Source organism: Microcaecilia unicolor, chromosome 4 (assembly GCF_901765095.1).
Source record: "Microcaecilia unicolor chromosome 4, aMicUni1.1, whole genome shotgun sequence".
Lineage (NCBI taxonomy): Eukaryota > Metazoa > Chordata > Amphibia > Gymnophiona > Siphonopidae > Microcaecilia > Microcaecilia unicolor.
Window position 1 is genome coordinate 259,340,990 of NC_044034.1, and position 19,672 is coordinate 259,360,661.

Here is a 19,672-nt window from a genome sequence, read left to right on the forward strand (position 1 = left end):
CCACACCTTTGATAGTTGGTGGGAAATTACTGAGCAGATACGAGGACTTAAGGTGGGAAGGAGGAGACTTCAGGTTCTGTAAGAGGGCCGATGAAACAATGAACAAAACACTGCCCGGTTACTGCATTCACACTGACTGGAACTCTGGTCTGTCTCATTGATTCCTTTAAATATCTTTTCCCAGTGTGGCATTACTTATGTACTTATGTGGGTCAGCAAATCTTCTTCGAAACTCCATTACCTCACACAGTTTACTCTTGTTTCTGGGCCCTGTGGCAATGCAGAACTATACATTCTTTTCATGATCGTGATTTCCAAACCACTGTTCTTCATGCACACGTTACATCAAGACTAGATTATTGTAATTCTGTGTATGCAGGTCTACTGCAGTGATTCCTGAAACACATCTGTTCATCTGCTCAGTCATGCCCATCAGTATGATTTTATTTATTTTATTCATGCATTCTTGTATCCTGCTGTTATCCAAAATCAATTTTCGGTTCAAAGTGGCTTATAAATTACATTCTGGTTTACAGTAGCAGTATTGGTTTACATTTTACAGTTCGGTTGAGAATTAAGGTGGTGCTTACAATTACAGTTTACCTTTTGGTCGGGGCTTATAGGATAGTTTATGATTAGTAATCAGAATGGACATTGATAGCTAAGCTATTTGTTGTAGAATTTTTTTAAAGAGCTATGTTTTCAGTTCTTTTCTAAATTGAAGATAGTTCGTGATGCTTCTTGTGATCTCTGATATTAAGTTCCACCATTTGGAGCCCAGGTAGTTAAATCCGGCCATGTAGATAGATTTGTACATTATGTTTCTACAGTTCATCACTCCCCTCCTATTGGCTTCCCATTACTTTTCAAGTTAAATTTAAAATTTTGGTACTTGCCTAGAAAGCTATTTATGCAGGTTGCCTTCTCTACCAGTTGCCACTTATAACCTCTTACTCCTCCTCCCATCTGCTTCGTTCATCTGCTACACTATGGCTTTACATACCGCCACCTTCCCTGACTGGTCTTCAAATCACTAGACACTCGGCCTTTTTTTTTCTCACACTCACACTATGGAATCCTTTTCCATTGCCCGTACAACTCAAGCCATCGCTCATTAAATTCAAAGCGACTCTGAAGACCCATTTCTTCAGCAAGGTCGTCAGTGGTGAGTGAGCTTGTGGAGGGAGGCAGTTATGTGGGGAATCTCTGCATCCTCCTTTCCCCCTCTCTATACTTCTCTCCATTTTTCTGTTCATATACTTGTAATTTCCTGTCTGATGACAGGTCCTTTCTAACTCATGAAATTTTCATTGTAAACTGCTTTGTTTTACCTGTTAAAAAGGTGTTATATCAAATACAATAAACATAAACATTGACACAGCTATTTTAAGTGGCAAAGTAATGTCTGGGATTCAAGATGGAGTCTCACCTGGCATGATGGTCTTCTTGCATTCACTGCACTTGGAAGAGTACTCATTGGAGTAGCATTCTGTACAGAGCAAGTGATCGTCTTTGGCAGCGAAAGGCTTGTCCACCAGGGAACTCTGGCACTGGAAGCAGTGGAAACAGGACTCATGCCAGTGGCGGTCTTTGTAGGACAGATCCTGTTGACATTTTAAACACACACTGATAAGTAGGAGCCAGCATTTCTGATAGATAGTTTGCAAGGCTGGACACTGGGATCATGTTATGCATCAGAAGTCAGAACTTATGATCAGTGGAGCAGTGCAGCAGGCTTAAATCCTGGCGACCTGGGTTTGATTCCCACTGCAGTTCCCTGTGACCTTGGGCAACTCAACTTAACCCTCCATTGCCCCAGGTACAAAAACCTAGATCGTGAGCCCTCTAGGGACTGAGAAAAGTACTGTATATACACCCCAGATTCTATATAGTGCAACTTAAGTTGCGTGTGCAAATTCAATTGTATTCTGGATTTGCACGCACAAATTAAATAGCTAACAAGCACCAATAATTGCCAATTAGCAATTATTAACATGAATTGACATTAATTAGAATTTACACACACAACTGTATAAGCATATTCTGTAAAGTGATGCACGTAAATTTGAAAAGGGGATGTGGTCATGGGTGTGGAATAGGTGGGTCATGGATGTTTCTAAAATCTATGCGCGTTGTTATAGAATACACCCAGTCTGTGCCTATTGTAGGTGTCGGCATTTATACCAAATTTTCTTGGCATAACTGCCCTCAAATAAATTTAGTTGAACAAATGGGTGCTAGACCTATTCTATAAATTGTGCCTAAATTTAGGTGTATTCTATAAAGTGCGCCTAAATTTAGGCATACTTTATAGAATATTCCTAGGTGTATTTTTTTTCTGAGCTGTTTTTTTAGGCATGATATATAGAATCTAGCCCATAATGTGTACAGCGCTGCATATGTCTAGCAGTGCTATAGAAATGATTAGTAATAGAAGTGACTCTGACAGCAGTGACCAACGGGGCAAAAAAACAGTAACTTGGACATTCAATGCCAGACCTAATTTATTTATTTACAAATGTATAGGTATGAGGAGAAAAGGTGAGAAGGAGGAGACTTCAGGTTCTGTAAGAGGGCCAACAAAACTGACGACATAGGGAGGATAGAGAGGATGGAGATGAAACAGGAGGGGGAAAGCAGAAGCAACTTCTTGCCCAGTCATTTCATCCTTGCCTCTAAAATATTCAAAAAGGCCTGGTACAGTGAAAAGTAATGCAAAGAAGAAGCATGTAAGGAAAATTTTTAAAAATGCAAATAATTTGTAAATGACATACTTGAGTACTAAGAAAAAAATGTATTATGTTTAGCATCGGAGAGAATATGTTGGAGAGCAGGAATTTATAGTAAAAGAAAAGCAGCACAAAAGTGGGACTTTTTCCATTCATTGTTAATAAGAAGACAAAATGCCCTAGAGCCTCAAATCTACCATTCTTGACAGATAACAACCAAACATACACAATATTTCATAAAATATCAGGGCACCAGCATTGAATATTCAGGTCATTGGCAACTGCCAGATGTTATCCATGTGCCAGACTGGCACCCAGATAGCAACCTGGACAAAGTCAGGTTTGGGGACTTAGCCGGTTACTGGGCTGATAATTGCCGCTAACCAAGTAAGTCCCAACTCTGCCCCACGCTCTAACCAGATAGTACCACAGTGGTCTGCCCAGATATTCAGCAGCATTACCCAGGACGTGCCAATGAATACGTGATTATGGCCCGGTCCATGGGAGATAGCTAAGTAGAAGCCACTCCTACCTCATTATCTCCCTTTCACTATCATCTCCATAGACTACAAATGTACAGACTGTATGTACTGTTAAGTAAAGCTGGTGAGAATCGGAGCATCACCCCTCTCGACTGGACACTGAATACTATTAACTTGTAGCCTGTTTGTAGCTGCCGCCTCATGAAGCAGAGTCCAGCTTTATTTTTCTATTTGGCGTAAAACTTTACAGGAATGGAATTCTCAGCCACTTCAACAATCTGATTGGCTGGATGCTCTCTGCTGTTCTGTAAGCCCTGCACAGAGAAATGCTCCAGGAAAGTTAAGGGAAATAAATTCACTGCCATCTTCACCCAAAAATGTGCAGAGAAAATGAAAAACAGTTGTGTTCAACCTCTCTGAATGTCATTGTTCTATTTTGTTTCTGCTCACTGTCACGCCATATTTTCAGGACAATAATAAAATATAGCCCAGTGTGCAGAGGTGAAGGTGCCTAGATAGTAAGATCACTAATGTGTCTGGGGATTATCTGGAGAATTTATTGTCAGCTATTCAGACTGGGAAGTGGTGCTTGAAACGGCATCGAACCACTAACCAGATCAAGTTAGGACAGTTTTTGCTGTATTAACTTTACCCAGCTAGTTATCAGGTTAACAGACTTAATTATCCCCACAAACCCTAAGATTCGATATATGGCACCCAGATTTGGGTGTGCTCCCAAGATGTGAGCATAACTTAATTGTCTGATGAGCTCTTAACCATCAATAATTGAGTGCTAACAACTGATTATTAACGTTAACTGGCACCAATCAGGATTTGCGCATGCATCTAGCACCTACATCCCATAGTGCATATCTCAAAGGGGGTGTGGCCATGGGAAGGGCATAGGCATGTCAGGGGTGTTCCAAAAAGTTGCATGTGTAGTTCCTAAATAATGGGTCTACACGCCCAACTTGGCCGTTAGCTTTTACACCAGGTTTCAGCAGGTTTGAGTCTGGCGCCCAGTTAGGGCATGGGAATCGATGCTAAATGCAATTCTATAAAGAGTGCGTGCCCTTTATAAAATCACGCTTAGCACCATTCTTCACCGGCACCCATTTTTGAAAGCCAGTTATAGAATCTGGCCCTAATTGGATAACCTCTTGTTCCGCTCAAGCTCTGTCCCAGGACTGCCCATGACGAACAGAGAAAAAATTTAGCAATGCAGCTGCTACATATTCCATCTACTCTTCTCTTTGGGGGAGTTGATTTAAAAAGGTTAGTGCATGCTAACATGGTTAATGTGCGCTATATGCCACGTGACCCTTTTTATTCCTATAGTCCCTGCAGCAGATAGCACACCATAGCTATTAGTAAATGTCCCCTTAGACGTTTTCTTATTGAATCTCCAAAAATATTTCAGTGATTAATAAAGCATCCTCTAATTTACCCAGCTAGGGGGGCAATTCTTTCAGGAGCTAGTTTAGGCAGCTAGAAGGTGCATAAATGGTTGAACTCTAGTCATTTACATGCATAACCTGCATAAGTAAATGACCTCTTATAGAATACTGACAAGCAGAAAAGTATGCACTATGATTCAATGATGTGTTCTTTGCCGGTGGGCGTGCACATGAGTGGAGCCTGGGCAAAGTGTGGGTGGAACATATAGGTACATGTGTAAATTTACATGGCTTCATGCTAATATCTAGGCTCACAGCAAAGGAAGAGAAGTGAGGTACATCAAATGAAGAATCCAAGATATTAAAGCAATACATTTTATTGAAGAGACTTAACACGGCCGTGTTTTGGCAATGACGCCTGCATCAGGAGTCAATCAACGTTGGATGGACTCCTGATGCAGGTGTTGTCGCTGAAACACGGTCGTGTCGAGTCTCTTCAATAAAGTGTATTGCTTTAATATCTTGGATTCTTTATTTGTTCTACCTCACTCCCCTTTTTTTCCTGATGCATTATCTATGAGGTTTTCTTGCTCCTGTGTTCTCCAATATGTAGTCATGGGCATTTACAACAGCTATAGGACTGCAGCAAGCAATCATGCCTTAATTGTAAACATGTTTTTGGCCACTTTTCCTACTTTTCACTATGGAATAGGCTTCAAATATACACCATAATCAGCACCTTCCTCCACATGGATGACCTCAAGCACTTTAGGAAGGGTTAAAACTTATCTCACTAAAGGTTTGGATATGTATTTTTCTTGATGGAGAGCTACAAGGTAGAAATCAGTAGACAGGATGCCAACACAAAAAAGTAAGTGGATGCAAACACACACTCCCAGATTCTATATATGGCACCTAAATTTAGGCACCCAACTCCGTGCCCAGTTATAGAATAAGGTCAGTTGCGCACATAATATAATTAATTGGCACTAAATTAGCACTTAATTGCAGATATGTACCAATAATTGTGCCTAGAGATCCGTGAAGAAATGCAATAACTAGAACTAATTGATAATAATTAGAATTTAGGCACACAAGGGCCCTTTTACAAAGGTGTGCTGAAAAATGGCCTGCGGTACTGTAGACATGTGTTTTGGGCGTGCGCAGAATCATTTTTCAGCACACCTGTAAAAAATGCCTTTTTAAAATTTTTGCTGAAAATGGACGTGCGGGAAAATGAAAATTGCTGCGCGTCCATTTTGGGTCTGAGAGCGGTAAGGTCTCACGTGGTAACCGGGTGGTAATGGTCTACATGCAAAAAAAGGTCGATTACCGCCTGCGCGCTAGAAAATAAAAATATTTTCCAGGGTGTGTAGCAGACACAAGGGCCACACGGTAGTCAGGTGGTAACTCAAAATTGACATGCGTTGGGTGCGCAGGTGCCTACACAGCTTAGTAAAGGGGTCCCACAACTTGCTAAGCATATTCTGTAATGAACCTCGCTTATGTTCTAATGCGTGCAGTTAAAAAAGGGTAGGAAAATGGGCATTTCATGGGCAGTTCAAAATTTATGCATATAGTTATAGAATATGGTCCAATGCATGTAAATCTGTGTGCAAGGATTTACGCCACATTTTCATTGGTGTAAATGGAGGCGCGTACTTTTAGGTGCTGGCATATCAACTAAGCGAATTCTATATACCACGCCTAAATCTAGGTGCCGCTTATAGAATACACTTAAGTTGAAATGTATACAGTTTGGATTTTTTTGGCACATTATATAGAATCTGGCTCACTCTCAGGCTCATTTTCGAAAGAGAAGGACGCCTATCTTTCGACACAAATCGGAAGATGGGAGTCCTTCTCACAGGGTCGCCCAAATCGGTATAATTGAAAGTCGATTTTGGGCGTCCCCAACTGCTTTCCGTCGCAGAGACGACCAAAGTTCATGGGGGCGTGTCGGAGGAGTAGTGAAGGTGGGACTTGGGCGTGCCTAACACATGGACGTCCTCAACCCATAATCGAAAACAAAGGGCGTCCCTGACGAGCACTTGGACGACTTTACCGAGTCCTGTTTTTTTTACGACCAAGGCACAAAGAGATGCCCGAACTGACCAGATAACCACCGGAGAGAATTGGGGATGACCTCCCCTTACTCCCCCAGTGGTCACTAACCCCCTCCCACCCTAAAAAAACAACTTTAAAAATATTTTTTGTCAGCCTCAAATGTCATACTCAGGTCCATCACAGCAGTATGCAGGTCCCTGGAGCAGTTTCAGGCATGCGGACCCAGGCCCACACCCCCCTACCTGTTACACTTGTGGTGGTAAATGTGAGCCCTCCAAAACCCACCCCGAAACCCACTGTACCCACATCTAGATGCCCACCCGTAAGGGCTATGGTAGTGGTGTACAGTAGTGGGTTTTGGGGGGGGATTTGGTGGGGATTTGGTGGGCTCAGCACACAAGGTAAGGGAGCTATGTACCTGGGAGCAATTTATGAAGTCCACTGCAGTGCCCCCTAGGGTGCCCAGTTGGTGTCCTGGTATGTCACTACGAATGCTGGCTCCACCCACGACCAAAGGGCTTGAAGCATTTGGTCGTTTCTGAGATGGACGTCCTCGATTTCCATTATCGCCAAAAATCAGAAACGACCAAGTCTAGGGACGACCATCTCTAAGGACGACCTAAATTTCAGGATTTGGGTGTCCCCAACCGAATTATCGAAATGAAAGATGGACGTCCATCTTTTTTCGATAATACAGGTTTCCCTCCCCCTCCACCGGGACATTTTGCGAGGACGTCCTCAGCAAAACTTGGGCGTCCCTTTCGATTATGCCCCTCCACGCATAACTAACTTGCGTCCCAATTCTGCACACTGAGCACCTAACTTCTCTCACATGCAACTGCAAAGGGGGCATTAACATGGGAGGGGCATGAGCGTGTTGAGGGCATTCTGACTATTCCTGCATGCATTTTATAGAACTGCATTTACATGCCCAACTGCTGCTTTTTAGGCGCCAGTCTTTCTGCCTGTCACAGACATGGCTAGGGACGAAGTTAGGGCGGAGTGGCAACTTAACCAGTTAGCGGTGATATTCAGTCTGCTAACTAGCTAAATAACTGTGTAAAATTAGGACATCAAAACAATTCAACTTTGGGTCCGCTTGGCAAGTTGTGCACCTAAATTCTAATCAGTGCCCATTAGTGCTCATTATTGCTTAAGTGCTGTTATCAGCGCTCATTAGCTTGTTAAACCAATTAAGTTACGTGAAGTGTTATAGAATCCGTGCCGATTTCGGTGCTTAAATCTAACTGCACTATATAGAATCTGGGGGTATGCACTAAGAAGTAATATTCAGCAGAGATAACTGGCTATCTCACGCTGAAGATTTGCACTTAGACGATAAGTGTTATTTAACCGGATAGGATCCGTTCCAGGACAGTAAAACAGTGCTGAATATCGACCAGGCCAACCCCTACATTTATAAAGAACTTGTAATACTTTAAATATAGCACTTTCATCACCTGCTCCTTGCTTCCCTCTCTACCCAACTAAAATATTTATCTTTCTACATATCTCATCTTTTCTTTGATTGCTGATGTAGGGTTTCCAGAAAAGTTAAATGATGCATCATGTCCTCTGTTTTCAAAATTCAGAGATGCGCAAAATTTATGCACAGGATAGAGCACATATCCCTCAGTCAGCATGAAATATCTTTTTTTTCCCCTCCACATTTGAAACATTGTCATGGAGCTATTTAGTTATTTATCCAGGTCATGAATTTTGCAGAGTTAGAGGCTCAAGTTTCCAAACGCCTTGTCAGGAAGCTTTTCTGTTCAGTGTCACCAAAAGCTTCTGGCCAGAAACTGAAAACTAATCTATAAATAAGAAATTATCTGAAAACAAAGCGAGTGGTAGTGACCTCAGACAAAATACATCTTGAAAACATTAATATTTACAGGATTTTTGCAGCAGGAAATTGAGGAATGCAAGCCTGATGTGGGAGGATTAATATCTTTTTGGAAAAATTGAATCCAGGACCAAGGGAAACCTTTCCAAAGAATGCAAATGACCTGTGGCAAGGTCTTTTTAATTCAGTTATTGTTCTTATTCTCCATTCCCCCACTCTCTTTTTGTGCCACACTTTTGCAAAGCTGACCCATGCATTAAAGTGCTAATATTTCACTAGGCACCAGGCTACTGTGCCTAAGCAGCTTAGCTGATACTTGTGGGTAAGGAAGTTCTAGAGATATTCTTGATTTTTTTTTCCATTTGTTCCACACATTCAGTTTAATAGATTTTCTTTTAAAGTACATCAGAATGTTCTAATGTACGTTAAATTGATTTTGTGTATACTAAGGGGGGCAATCCAATACATTGGCATCAAGATGTAGGTGCCACAATGGAGTGTGGTTAGCATCAATAATATAATGGATTCTGGGTGCACATAAGTCATTAAAAAATACTAGTACAAAGCCAATCAGGCGCATTGAAAGTTAGCTGCACCTGCTTATGTTATGTCAATAGTAGGTTTATGTTGACGCGCCAAAGTGCATCATACAACATGTGTAACTGATAATATTTTAGACGTGCGCATAGTTTGGCGACACACATATATAAGACTTTGGTCATCCCGTGTGCAGGCACATGCTAAGGTGCCCTTTTAGTAAAGTGCAGTAAAGTCTGGGCATAGGGTGTCCTAATGCGGGCCTTTCCTATGCACTAAACCCAGATTTTACATCATTTGCAGGTTGTGCGTTAATACACAGTAGCACGGTAAATAAAGGCAGATAACGAACTGCATGGTCCATCTCATCTGCTCAACAAGGCACCTAAAGCCGCACCTGCCACTCTATGCAGCTTATTGTCATTCATAATTATATGTTGGTTGGTCATTTGCCATTATGCCAACCACATATAGGCAGTTAAATATGATGGAGTCTTTGGGAAAATGTATGTTATAACCAACATATTGCTAATAGTATTTAACTTGATATTTAAGGTGTCTTCCTCTCTCCCTTGAGTTGTACAGCACCCTCACTCGTAGCATATGATAATAAAGTGATATACAAAACTGGAATTGCAGAATCTTCACCTGTCTTTTGCCATTTGCAGGACGCAGGCTGTAGAAGTCTGTCCGGCAGAGCTGCCAAATCTTCATCTGCCTTAGTGTTGCTATTAGCGTGTGGTACCTGCAAAACGTTAATGCAGGAACACTTACTGCCTCCTATTTAGGAGCCGTAAAGTGCTCCTGCATTAACCCCGCGTTAACCAGGTAGCAAGCAGTAGTCCTAACATGCTAGCTAGTTAACGCTTCCATGACAATTCTCAGCCCCATGACATGCCCCCTGGAAAAAATTATTTCTACAAAATAAGTAACCTGCAAGATGGAAGAGGTTCCATGGGACTGGAATTGAACGGATGTGGTCCCTCTTCACTAAAATTGTGGCAGAGAAGAATTCGGAAAGTACAGGCTGGTAAACCTCATTTTGGCGGTTGGAAAACTAATGGAGATGCTGCTGATGGAAAGGATAGTGAACTTCCTAGAATCTAACGGGGTAAAAGGAAAATTAATCTGTGTGATTTCTTTGATTGAGTGACCAGAGAACTGGATAGAGGACACGCACTAGATGTAGTCTACTTGGATTTCAGTAAAGGCGTTGATACTGTTCCTCACTGTTTGGCTGTTTTTCAGTTCTCTGGAATATATGGATGTCTCTAGCGTTTAGTGTGTGCTAAAAATGCTAGCACACCTTAGTAAGCAGGGCCCATTGAGTTCTTTATTCTCATTCTTTAACAATTTTGTTTTATTTTGGAGATGAAAAATGACAGTTAATTTGATTATACTTGGTACATGTGGAGGGGCATTTTCGAACGGGGACGACCAACTCTAAGGACGGTGCCGCGAAGGGACGGGGCACGCGTATTATCAAAACAAGATGTACGTCCATCTTTCGTTTCGATAATACGGTTGGGGACGCCCAAATCTTGACATTTAGGTCGACCTTAGTGGTCGCCCTCGGTTTTCGGCGATAATGGAAACCAAAGACGTCTATCTCAAAAACGTCCAAATCCAAGCCCTTTGGTCATGGGAGGAGCCAGCATTTGTAGTGCACTGGTCCCCCTCACATGCCAGGACACCAACCGGGCACCCTAGGGGGCACTGCAGTGGACTTCAGAAATTGCTCCCAGGTGCATAGCTCACCTTGGGTGCTGAGCCCCCCAACCCCCCCCAGGTCCGCCTGCCTAAAGTACACTGCACCCACTACAACTGCTCCAGGGACCTGTATACTGCTGCGATGGACCTGAGTATGGCATTTGAGGCTGGCATAGAGGCTGGCAAAAAAGTATTTTTAAACTTGTTTTTTATGGTGGGAGGGGGGTTAGTGACCACTGGGGGAGTAAGGAGAAGTCACCCCGATTCCCTCTGGTGGTCATCTGGTCAGTTGGGGCACCTTTTTGATGCTTGGTCATGAAAAACAATGGACCAAGTAAAGTCGGCCAAGTGCTCGTCAGGGACGCCCTTCTTTTTTCTATTATCGTCTGAGGATGACCATCTCCTAATCACGCCCCAGTCCCACCTTCGCTACCCTGCCGACATGCCCCCGTGAACTTTGGTCGTCCCCGCGATGGAGAGCAGTCGAGGGTGTCAAAAAAATCGGCTTTCGATTATGCCGATTTGGACGACCTTGTGAGAAGGACGCCCATCTCCCGATTTGTGTCGAAAGATGGGCGTCCTTCTCTTTCAAAAATAAGCGTGATTGTATTCTACTAGTTCCTTTTAGATGTAACAGGAAAATAGCTGCAAAGATTCTGTGTTGCAAAGTCATTGAATTCTAGTCTCGATAACAATTTTTGCAGTAATTATGAAATACACCACTGCAAAAAATTATCAACTAACCCTCCCTTGCCCCTTCCCCTCCCTCTCAAATCCCCTTTTCTGAAAAGGAATGCAAAAATCTGCCATCAGTCGAAGCAAACCAGCCTGTGCAAATCAGAATGTGTTCATATTCTTGGAATAATATAATACATTCCAGAGCAAAGTTCACTTATCTAGAGCAAGTTGTGGAGAAACTGTATGCTGTATCCATCAGGAAAGAGGATTATTGGCTTTGAAATATAAACTTTTATTTCCTAATAAAAATGTGTTTTTCATAAGGGACAAACAGCTAATAATAATATTAATAATAATAATATTTATTCTCATATTCTGCATATTCCAAAAGGATTAGTTTAATGTGGATAACACAAGTAAGATAACCGGTACATTCTGGGAATACGGTAAACAATCAAATATACAATTGCAGCTTATAAGTCTATATCTTAGTATAGTACATTACTGTTGCAAAACAAATCATTCAAATAAAAACGTTTTAAAAACTTTTTCTACAAATTTTATAATCAGTAACTGACCATAACTCATTAGGGAGGAACTTCCAACAAGTAGCTGCTTCATAAGAAGATAAAATTTAAAACAAATGCGAGCACTTTAGTCCCTTTGGGCTGGGAAAAGCAAAAGGACTGGATTGATGTAATGGCCTTAGGGCCCCTTTTAAGTTGACATGTCAAAATACTTGCGAATTCTACGCAATTTTCTCATCAACGAGAAAGACCATTTAATACTAGAATTAACTTGCATGTCCAAAGATAGGGACTGATTAATCATTATTCATAAAATCCTAACTGAAGATGAAAGAGCATATTTAGAATTATTTAGAGTACAGAAGTATCGAAAGCTAGAACTTAATTTTTTATTGATTAGCATAAATTTTGCTTTTTCATTGTTTAATTTCAATCGGTGTTGTACCATCCAATCATGGATGAAGTTGTGTTGACACATGAATCATAAGGACAATAAACAGCATGCATTATTAATGTCTGCCAAAGTCTTGTACTGCAGGATCTGTACAGTTCTGTAATCTGGTTATCAAGAGTTTTATAAGCATGATGGCTTCCTTCCAGATGTGATTCCGTATAGTTAACCAGATAGATGCTAGATAGCGAACTTGTGCATTTCACGTGAAAGAAACTTTCAGATGCATTATATGATATGAACTATTAATGAAAGGATTGACATTAAGAATGACAGAGAATTTTACACTGGAGGGATAGCTAAGAGATATGCTCTCTCAGGAACTAAGCCAAAAAATCAGTAAAACCTGAGGTCTTCCAAATATTTGCTATAAGAGATAATTGTTGTGGCCTGTGGAAAATTGGGGAAAATAGATGCAGCTTTTGTGGCATCACACAGAGGCAAAAGATCCATGCAGAATCTTCTATAACCACAGAAAATGGCTATTGGCAAGGGACAAAAACTGAAACCTCCCTGACCAAGATTACAAAGGAGCTACAATCTCTAAAAAAAAAAAAATGCTGACAGAGAATCGTTGTGCAACAAAAGATATTAAGGGGCTAGTTACTAACACACGTTAAGGGGAACACATGATTTTTGCCTTTCTACACACTTTAAACAGCAAAATTGTGCTACTTTACCATAACATAAATTAGTTTAATGTACTACAGACTACATAATAATTAGACGCAAAGCACCTCATTATTATGTAAGTTGAAGAACATAACTTTGCAAAATGCTTTATTCCAGGAAAGATAAAGCTGGCCTCTAATATGTGGCCCAATGCTCCCAGGGGTCAGCAGGAGTCCCCTCCCTCTCTACTGTCCTCCCCTAGCTAAGACCCCCCTCCCCCAAAGATACTCTCCAACCCCTACAGACCCCCCCCCCAAAAAAAAAACAAATGAAATGTGAAGGGTCAAACCCCCATCCTCATCTCATGTTGGCCTCCCTGGACCCCTTCTAAGACCTCTCACCCCCAGTTATCATTGTTGGTCCAGGGATTTCAGGGCCGGATTGATTCTCAGTTGCCGGTGCCTCTGCTGGCGCTGGATTCAAGATGGCACCCACAACCCTTAGTGGCAATCTCACAGTGCTACTGCTAGCGATCAAGGTGAATCTTTTTTTTTTTTTTTTACAGTGATGATCCCTTTAAGAGAAGCTCCCTGGGAGCCTTAAACCAGTGTTTCCCAAGTCCAGTCCTGGAGTACCCCTTGCCAGTCAGGTTTTCAGGATATCCACAATGAATATGCATGAACTTGATTTGCATACACTGCCTCTATTATACACAAATTTCTTTTATTCATATTCATTATGGATATCCTGAAAACCTGACTGGAAAGGGGTACTTCAAGACCGGATTTGGGAAACACTGCCTTAGACCACGCATTAGCAGCCTCCAGCATCCAGGGAGCAAAACAAGTCAGCTTGCGAGGTTCATCACGTTACATTATTCCGTTACCGTGGGACTGACTAACCTACAGTGCTGAATTACTGAAGGTTAGTGACTTCCACAGTATTCTAAGCTACAGTAAATGCCATATTTTACCACAACTTAGTAACTTTCCCTCTAAAATGGAGAGGATTCTCTTATAGTACTATTATCTATGTTTAATCAAGGAGATGATGAATTAAGAAAGGATATCTGTTTTAAATGAATTTATTTTAAATTTCAATACTTTACATAATGCAAATATAAGCAGCAAAATAATAAAACCCATAACCTGCTCAATAGGCAAATAACCAAACAATCCAGCCCAAATTATGGAGAGAGAAAAGAGAAATCCAATTACAGCATAACCTAAACAACAGCGTCTGGCTAGCTATATAGGTAAAAAGACTGAACATTGTTGGTATCCGGATATGTTGGCTCTGCCCTGACTGTACCATGTAACATCTCTCTCCCGCTTGGATTTAGGATGGCCAGTTAGTGCTGATATTCAGCCGTACTACCCAGTTATGTGCCAGTGAATATCAGCAGACAGCAGCGATTTAACCAGGCAGGAGCCACTACTCCTGTCCAATTAAATTGTGTTCAATATCAACTCAGCAGTATTCTCCAAAGAAAAAGTACAATTGCATCTTTTTAGCGTTAAGAAAATATTCAAGCTGCAAGAATCTAGAAAAACATATTTATCCCCTTGAAAAGTCACCAAACATTTAAATGGCAATCTATAAAAGAAAGTGTCCCCAGAAGCCAAAACCCGAGATGTCAACTGTAGAAAAGCTTTCCTATGAACTTACATAATCTTAGAAATTTTGGGGAACACAACGATTTTCTGACCGCAAAAAGAATCTTCTTTGTGATGAAAACAGGCTTTCAATATCATTTTCATTGGATATGTGATCTAAAGAAGACTCCGGAAAGAGAAAATAGAAAGAAGAAGAAAAGAAATCAAGGTTTACCGGGGTAGGAAAGACTGAAAAGGTAGGTTTTTAGGATTGCTTTAAAGGTAAATCATGCCAAATGAATGCGACTGAATTCTTTCACTGGGTTATCAGAGAATTGGATCGAGGACATGTAATCATAGGAGCCGGCTTTGTGGGTGCTTGAGCACCCGTAATATTGAGAGAATTCCTTGTATGTGTCCAGGAAGGGGTTATTTCCAGAAGCGGAGCCAGGATGAGGCAAGTTGACGGCGCGGGGGAGTGAGAGCGGACTTCTGCCGGCGCACATTTTCACTGCAACAGGACGGAAAAAATAGGTGCTGGCGCTGGCAGAACTCCATTTAGGGGAGCGGCCACTCCCCTGGCGCCCCACCTAGCTACGCCAATGGTTATTTCCATTGGTCTTAGCACCCCCAATAATTCTGAAATGTTGGCTCCTATGCATGTAATCTACTTGGATTTCAGCAAAGCCTTTGACATGGTTCCTCATAGGAGACTCCTGAATAAACTTGACAGGCTGAAGTTAAGGCCCAAAGTGGTGAACTGAATTAGAAACTGGTTCACAGATAGACACCAGAGGGTGGCAGTCAATGGAGGTAGGAAAAGTGAGTAGTGGAATGCCTCAAGGATTGGTGCTGGGGCGGATTCTGTTCAATATATTTGTGAGTGACATTGCTAAAGGGTTAAAAGGTAAGGTTTGTCTTTTTGCAGAGGATACCAACATTTGTAACTGAGTGGACACCCCAGAAGGAGTAGAAAACATGATAAAGGATCTGCAAAAATTAGAAGAGTGGTCCAGTGTTTGGCAGTTAAAATGTAATTGTCTCTAAAAGTACCCAAAAATATTTCTAAACAACTTACCTAATTTTTTTTTTACTAAGTAATACACCTAAATTATATTAAATGTCTGAACAGTGCTCAGAGTGATTAAGTGCCTCACTTCGAAGGGTATGAATACCATAGCTTCTAGGTATACAATCTTATATTACAGACTCTTCTCATTTGTTATTGACACTTGAATCTTTACGATGACGAACAATCAATCACTTTGGTTACCTTAGATGTTTCGGCTCTCTACACTAATGTGCCTCAACAGAGTGCCTTACGTATCATAGATAACTTGTGTTCAGTAGTTGGAGGTCCCAGTCCTTCTTAAATCATATTGCCAGATTGGTGATGACAAAAAATTATTTCTCTTTCAATAAGGATTTTTATTTACAAAGAGAGTGGCAATGGGGGCTACAGTAACCCCCACTGTCTTTATATGTCTGTATTTGAGAATATGTTAGTATATGGATCAGTATTTGGACACTGTATTATTGTTAGTCGATTTGATAATTTATAACAGCTTTTTTGATAGACTTTGGCTCATATAACAAAATACTGGTGACCTCCAGGAACTTAGAAGGTGGTAGGGACATGGTGCAATGATGGTTATATATTGAGTGCACAGACTGGGTATTCATACACTTCGATGCAAGGCACTTAAATACTCTGAGCATTGTTCACACATTTAATATAATTTAGGTGTATTACTTAGTAAGAAAAGTTTTTAGGTAAGTTATATTTGGAAACATTTTTGGGTACTTTGAGACAATTGGATTTATATATGAGTACCTGAGCATATTGTGAACCTTGTAATTGTTTAGGGAGTTAAAATTTAATGCAAAGAAGTACATAGTGATGCATCTGGGGTGTCGAAATCCAAGGGAGTACTATGTCCTAGGAGGTGAGAGTCTGATATGCACAAACAGCAAGAAGGATCTTAGGGTGATGGTGTCCGAGGATCTTAAAGTAGTAAAACAGTGTGACAAAGCGGTGGTCGTAGCCAGATGGATGCTAGGTTGCATCGAGAGAGGTGTGACCAGCAGAAGAAAGAACGTGTTGATGCTCCTGTTCAAGTCGTTGGTGAGGCCCCACCTGAAGTATTGTGTTCATTTTAGGAGGCCATATCTTGCTAAGGATGTAAAAAGACTAGAAGCGGTCCAGAGGAAGACAACAAAAACAGTATGAGGTTTGCGCCAAAACATATATGAGAAGAGACTGGAAGACCCGAATATGCATAACCTAGAGGAAAGGAGGGACAGGGGAGATATGATACAGATGTTTAAATACTTGAAAAGTATTAATATAGAAACAAATCTTTTCCAGAGAAGGGGAAACAGTAAAACCAGAGGACGTGAATTAAGGTTGTGGGGCAGTAGACTTAGGAGTAATGTCAGGAAATTCTTTTTCAGAGAGAGAGTAGTCAAAGCCTAGAACGCCCTCCTGAGGGAGTTGGTAGAGACAAAAATGGTGACAGAATTCAAAATGGCGTGGGATGAACACAGGGGATCTCTAATTAGAAAATGGATGGTATAAAAGGAACCCTGAACCTAAATGGCTGCATGTGTGTGGATGTATTGAGTGATGCTTAGATGGTGACTCTGGCTGTGATGAACTAGGGCCGGTGCCAGGCAGACTTGTATGCTCTATGTCCTGTATATGGCAATCTACTACTACTTATCATTTCTATAGCGCTACTAGACATACACAGCACTGTACACTTGAACATGAAGAGACAGTCCCTGCTCGACAGAGCTTACAATCTAATTATGACAAACAAGAGATAAGGGAATATTCTGGTTTAGGATGAAATGGAAAGGGCTTCGACAGCAACCACAGTGCTGGGCAGACTTTTACGGTCTGTGTCCCACAAATGACAAGACAGATAGGCTGGAGTGGGCTTCGATAGCAACTCCAGTAGTAGGAACGTAAAGACAGAGCCGGGTGAACTTCTATAGTCTATGCCCAGAAACGCCAAAGAAAGACCATGATCAAGTATTTTACACCACATTCATTATTGATTTAATCATGAATTGATAATGAGCGTGACAGTTGGGCAGACTGGATAGACTGTTCAGGTCTTTATCTGCTGTCACTTACTATGTTACTACATTAATGGTTGCAGGGCAATTGGGAGCGGACAATTTGGCATGGACATTTCGGACCAGGCAATTAGTGGCGGACAAATTGGTGATGGACTTATTCATTTACAGTGGTGGAAATAAGTATTTGATCCCTTGCTGATTTTGTAAGTTTGCCCACTGACAAAGACATGAGCAGCCCATAATTGAAGGGTAGGTTATTGGTAACAGTGAGAGATAGCACATCACAAATTAAATCCGGAAAATCACATTGTGGAAAGTATATGAATTTATTTGCATTCTGCAGAGGGAAATAAGTATTTAATCCCTCTGGCAAACAAGACCTAATACTTGGTGGCAAAACCCTTGTTGGCAAGCACAGCGGTCAGACGTCTTCTGTAGTTGATGATGAGGTTTGCACACATGTCAGGAGGAATTTTGGTCCACTCCTCTTTGCAGATCATCTCTAAATCATTAAGAGTTCTGGGCTGTCGCTTGGCAACTCGCAGCTTCAGCTCCCTCCATAAGTTTTCAATGGGATTAAGGTCTGGTGACTGGCTAGGCCACTCCATGACCCTAATGTGCTTCTTCCTGAGCCACTCCTTTGTTGCCTTGGCTGTATGTTTTCGGTCATTGTCGTGCTGGAAGACCCAGCCACGACCCATTTTTAAGGCCCTGGCGGAGGGAAGGAGGTTGTCACTCAGAATTGTACGGTACGTGGCCCCATCCATTCTCCCATTGATGCGGTGAAGTAGTCCTGTGCCCTTAGCAGAGAAACACCCCCAAAACATAACATTTCCACCTCCATGCTTGACAGTGGGGACGGTGTTCTTTGGGTCATAGGCAGCATTTCTCTTCCTCCAAACACGGCGAATTGAGTTCATGCCAAAGAGCTCAATTTTTGTCTCATCTGACCACAGCACCTTCTCCCAATCACTCTCGGCATCATCCAGGTGTTCACTGGCAAACTTCAGACGGGCCGTCACATGTGCCTTCCGGAGCAGGGGGACCTTGCGGGCACTGCAGGATTGCAATCCGTTATGTCGTAATGTGTTACCAATGGTTTTCGTGGTGACAGTGGTCCCAGCTGCCTTGAGATCATTGACAAGTTCCCCCCTTGTAGTTGTAGGCTGATTTCTAACCTTCCTCATGATCAAGGATACCCCACGAGGTGAGATTTTGCGTGGAGCCCCAGATCTTTGTCGATTGACAGTCATTTTGTACTTCTTCCATTTTCTTACTATGGCACCAACAGTTGTCTCCTTCTCGCCCAGCGTCTTACTGATGGTTTTGTAGCCCATTCCAGCCTTGTGCAGGTGTATGATCGTGTCCCTGACATCTTTAGACAGCTCCTTGCTCTTGGCCATTTTGTAGAGGTTAGAGTCTGACTGATTCACTGAGTCTGTGGACAGGTGTCTTTCATACAGGTGACCATTGCCGACAGCTGTCTGTCATGCAGGTAACGAGTTGATTTGGAGCATTTACCTGGTCTGTAGGGGCCAGATCTCTTACTGGTTGGTGGGGGATCAAATACTTATTTCCCTCTGCAGAATGCAAATAAATTCATATACTTTCCACAATGTGATTTTCCGGATTTAATTTGTGATGTGCTATCTCTCACTGTTACCAATAACCTACCCTTCAATTATGGGCTGCTCATGTCTTTGTCAGTGGGCAAACTTACAAAATCAGCAAGGGATCAAATACTTATTTCCACCACTGTATTTCTTTACATTTATACACCATTTTCCTGATGAAAAGATCATTCAAATTGGTTTACATCTTACTTAAAACAATAAAAGTCAGAAACAGAGATGGAGGGGTCATGCCTTCATCCCTCCAGTGGTCAGCTGCTCAATCAGGGCACCTCAGTGGTGTGTAGTTAAGTTTTTGCATTAACATCCACAGATGAAGTATG

General features: G+C 41.7%; 1 protein-coding gene across 2 annotated transcripts in view; it reads right to left on the bottom strand.

The window, feature by feature from the left end:
* Positions 1–19,672, bottom strand: part of FHL2 (four and a half LIM domains 2) — a 143,819-nt gene that overhangs the window by 18,609 nt on the left and 105,538 nt on the right. For both annotated transcript variants that reach the window (XM_030201459.1, XM_030201458.1), the window contains exon 3: positions 1,430–1,604. In XM_030201459.1, the coding sequence (XP_030057319.1) occupies positions 1,430–1,604 (175 nt within the window). The remainder of the gene's footprint in view (positions 1–1,429; positions 1,605–19,672) is intronic.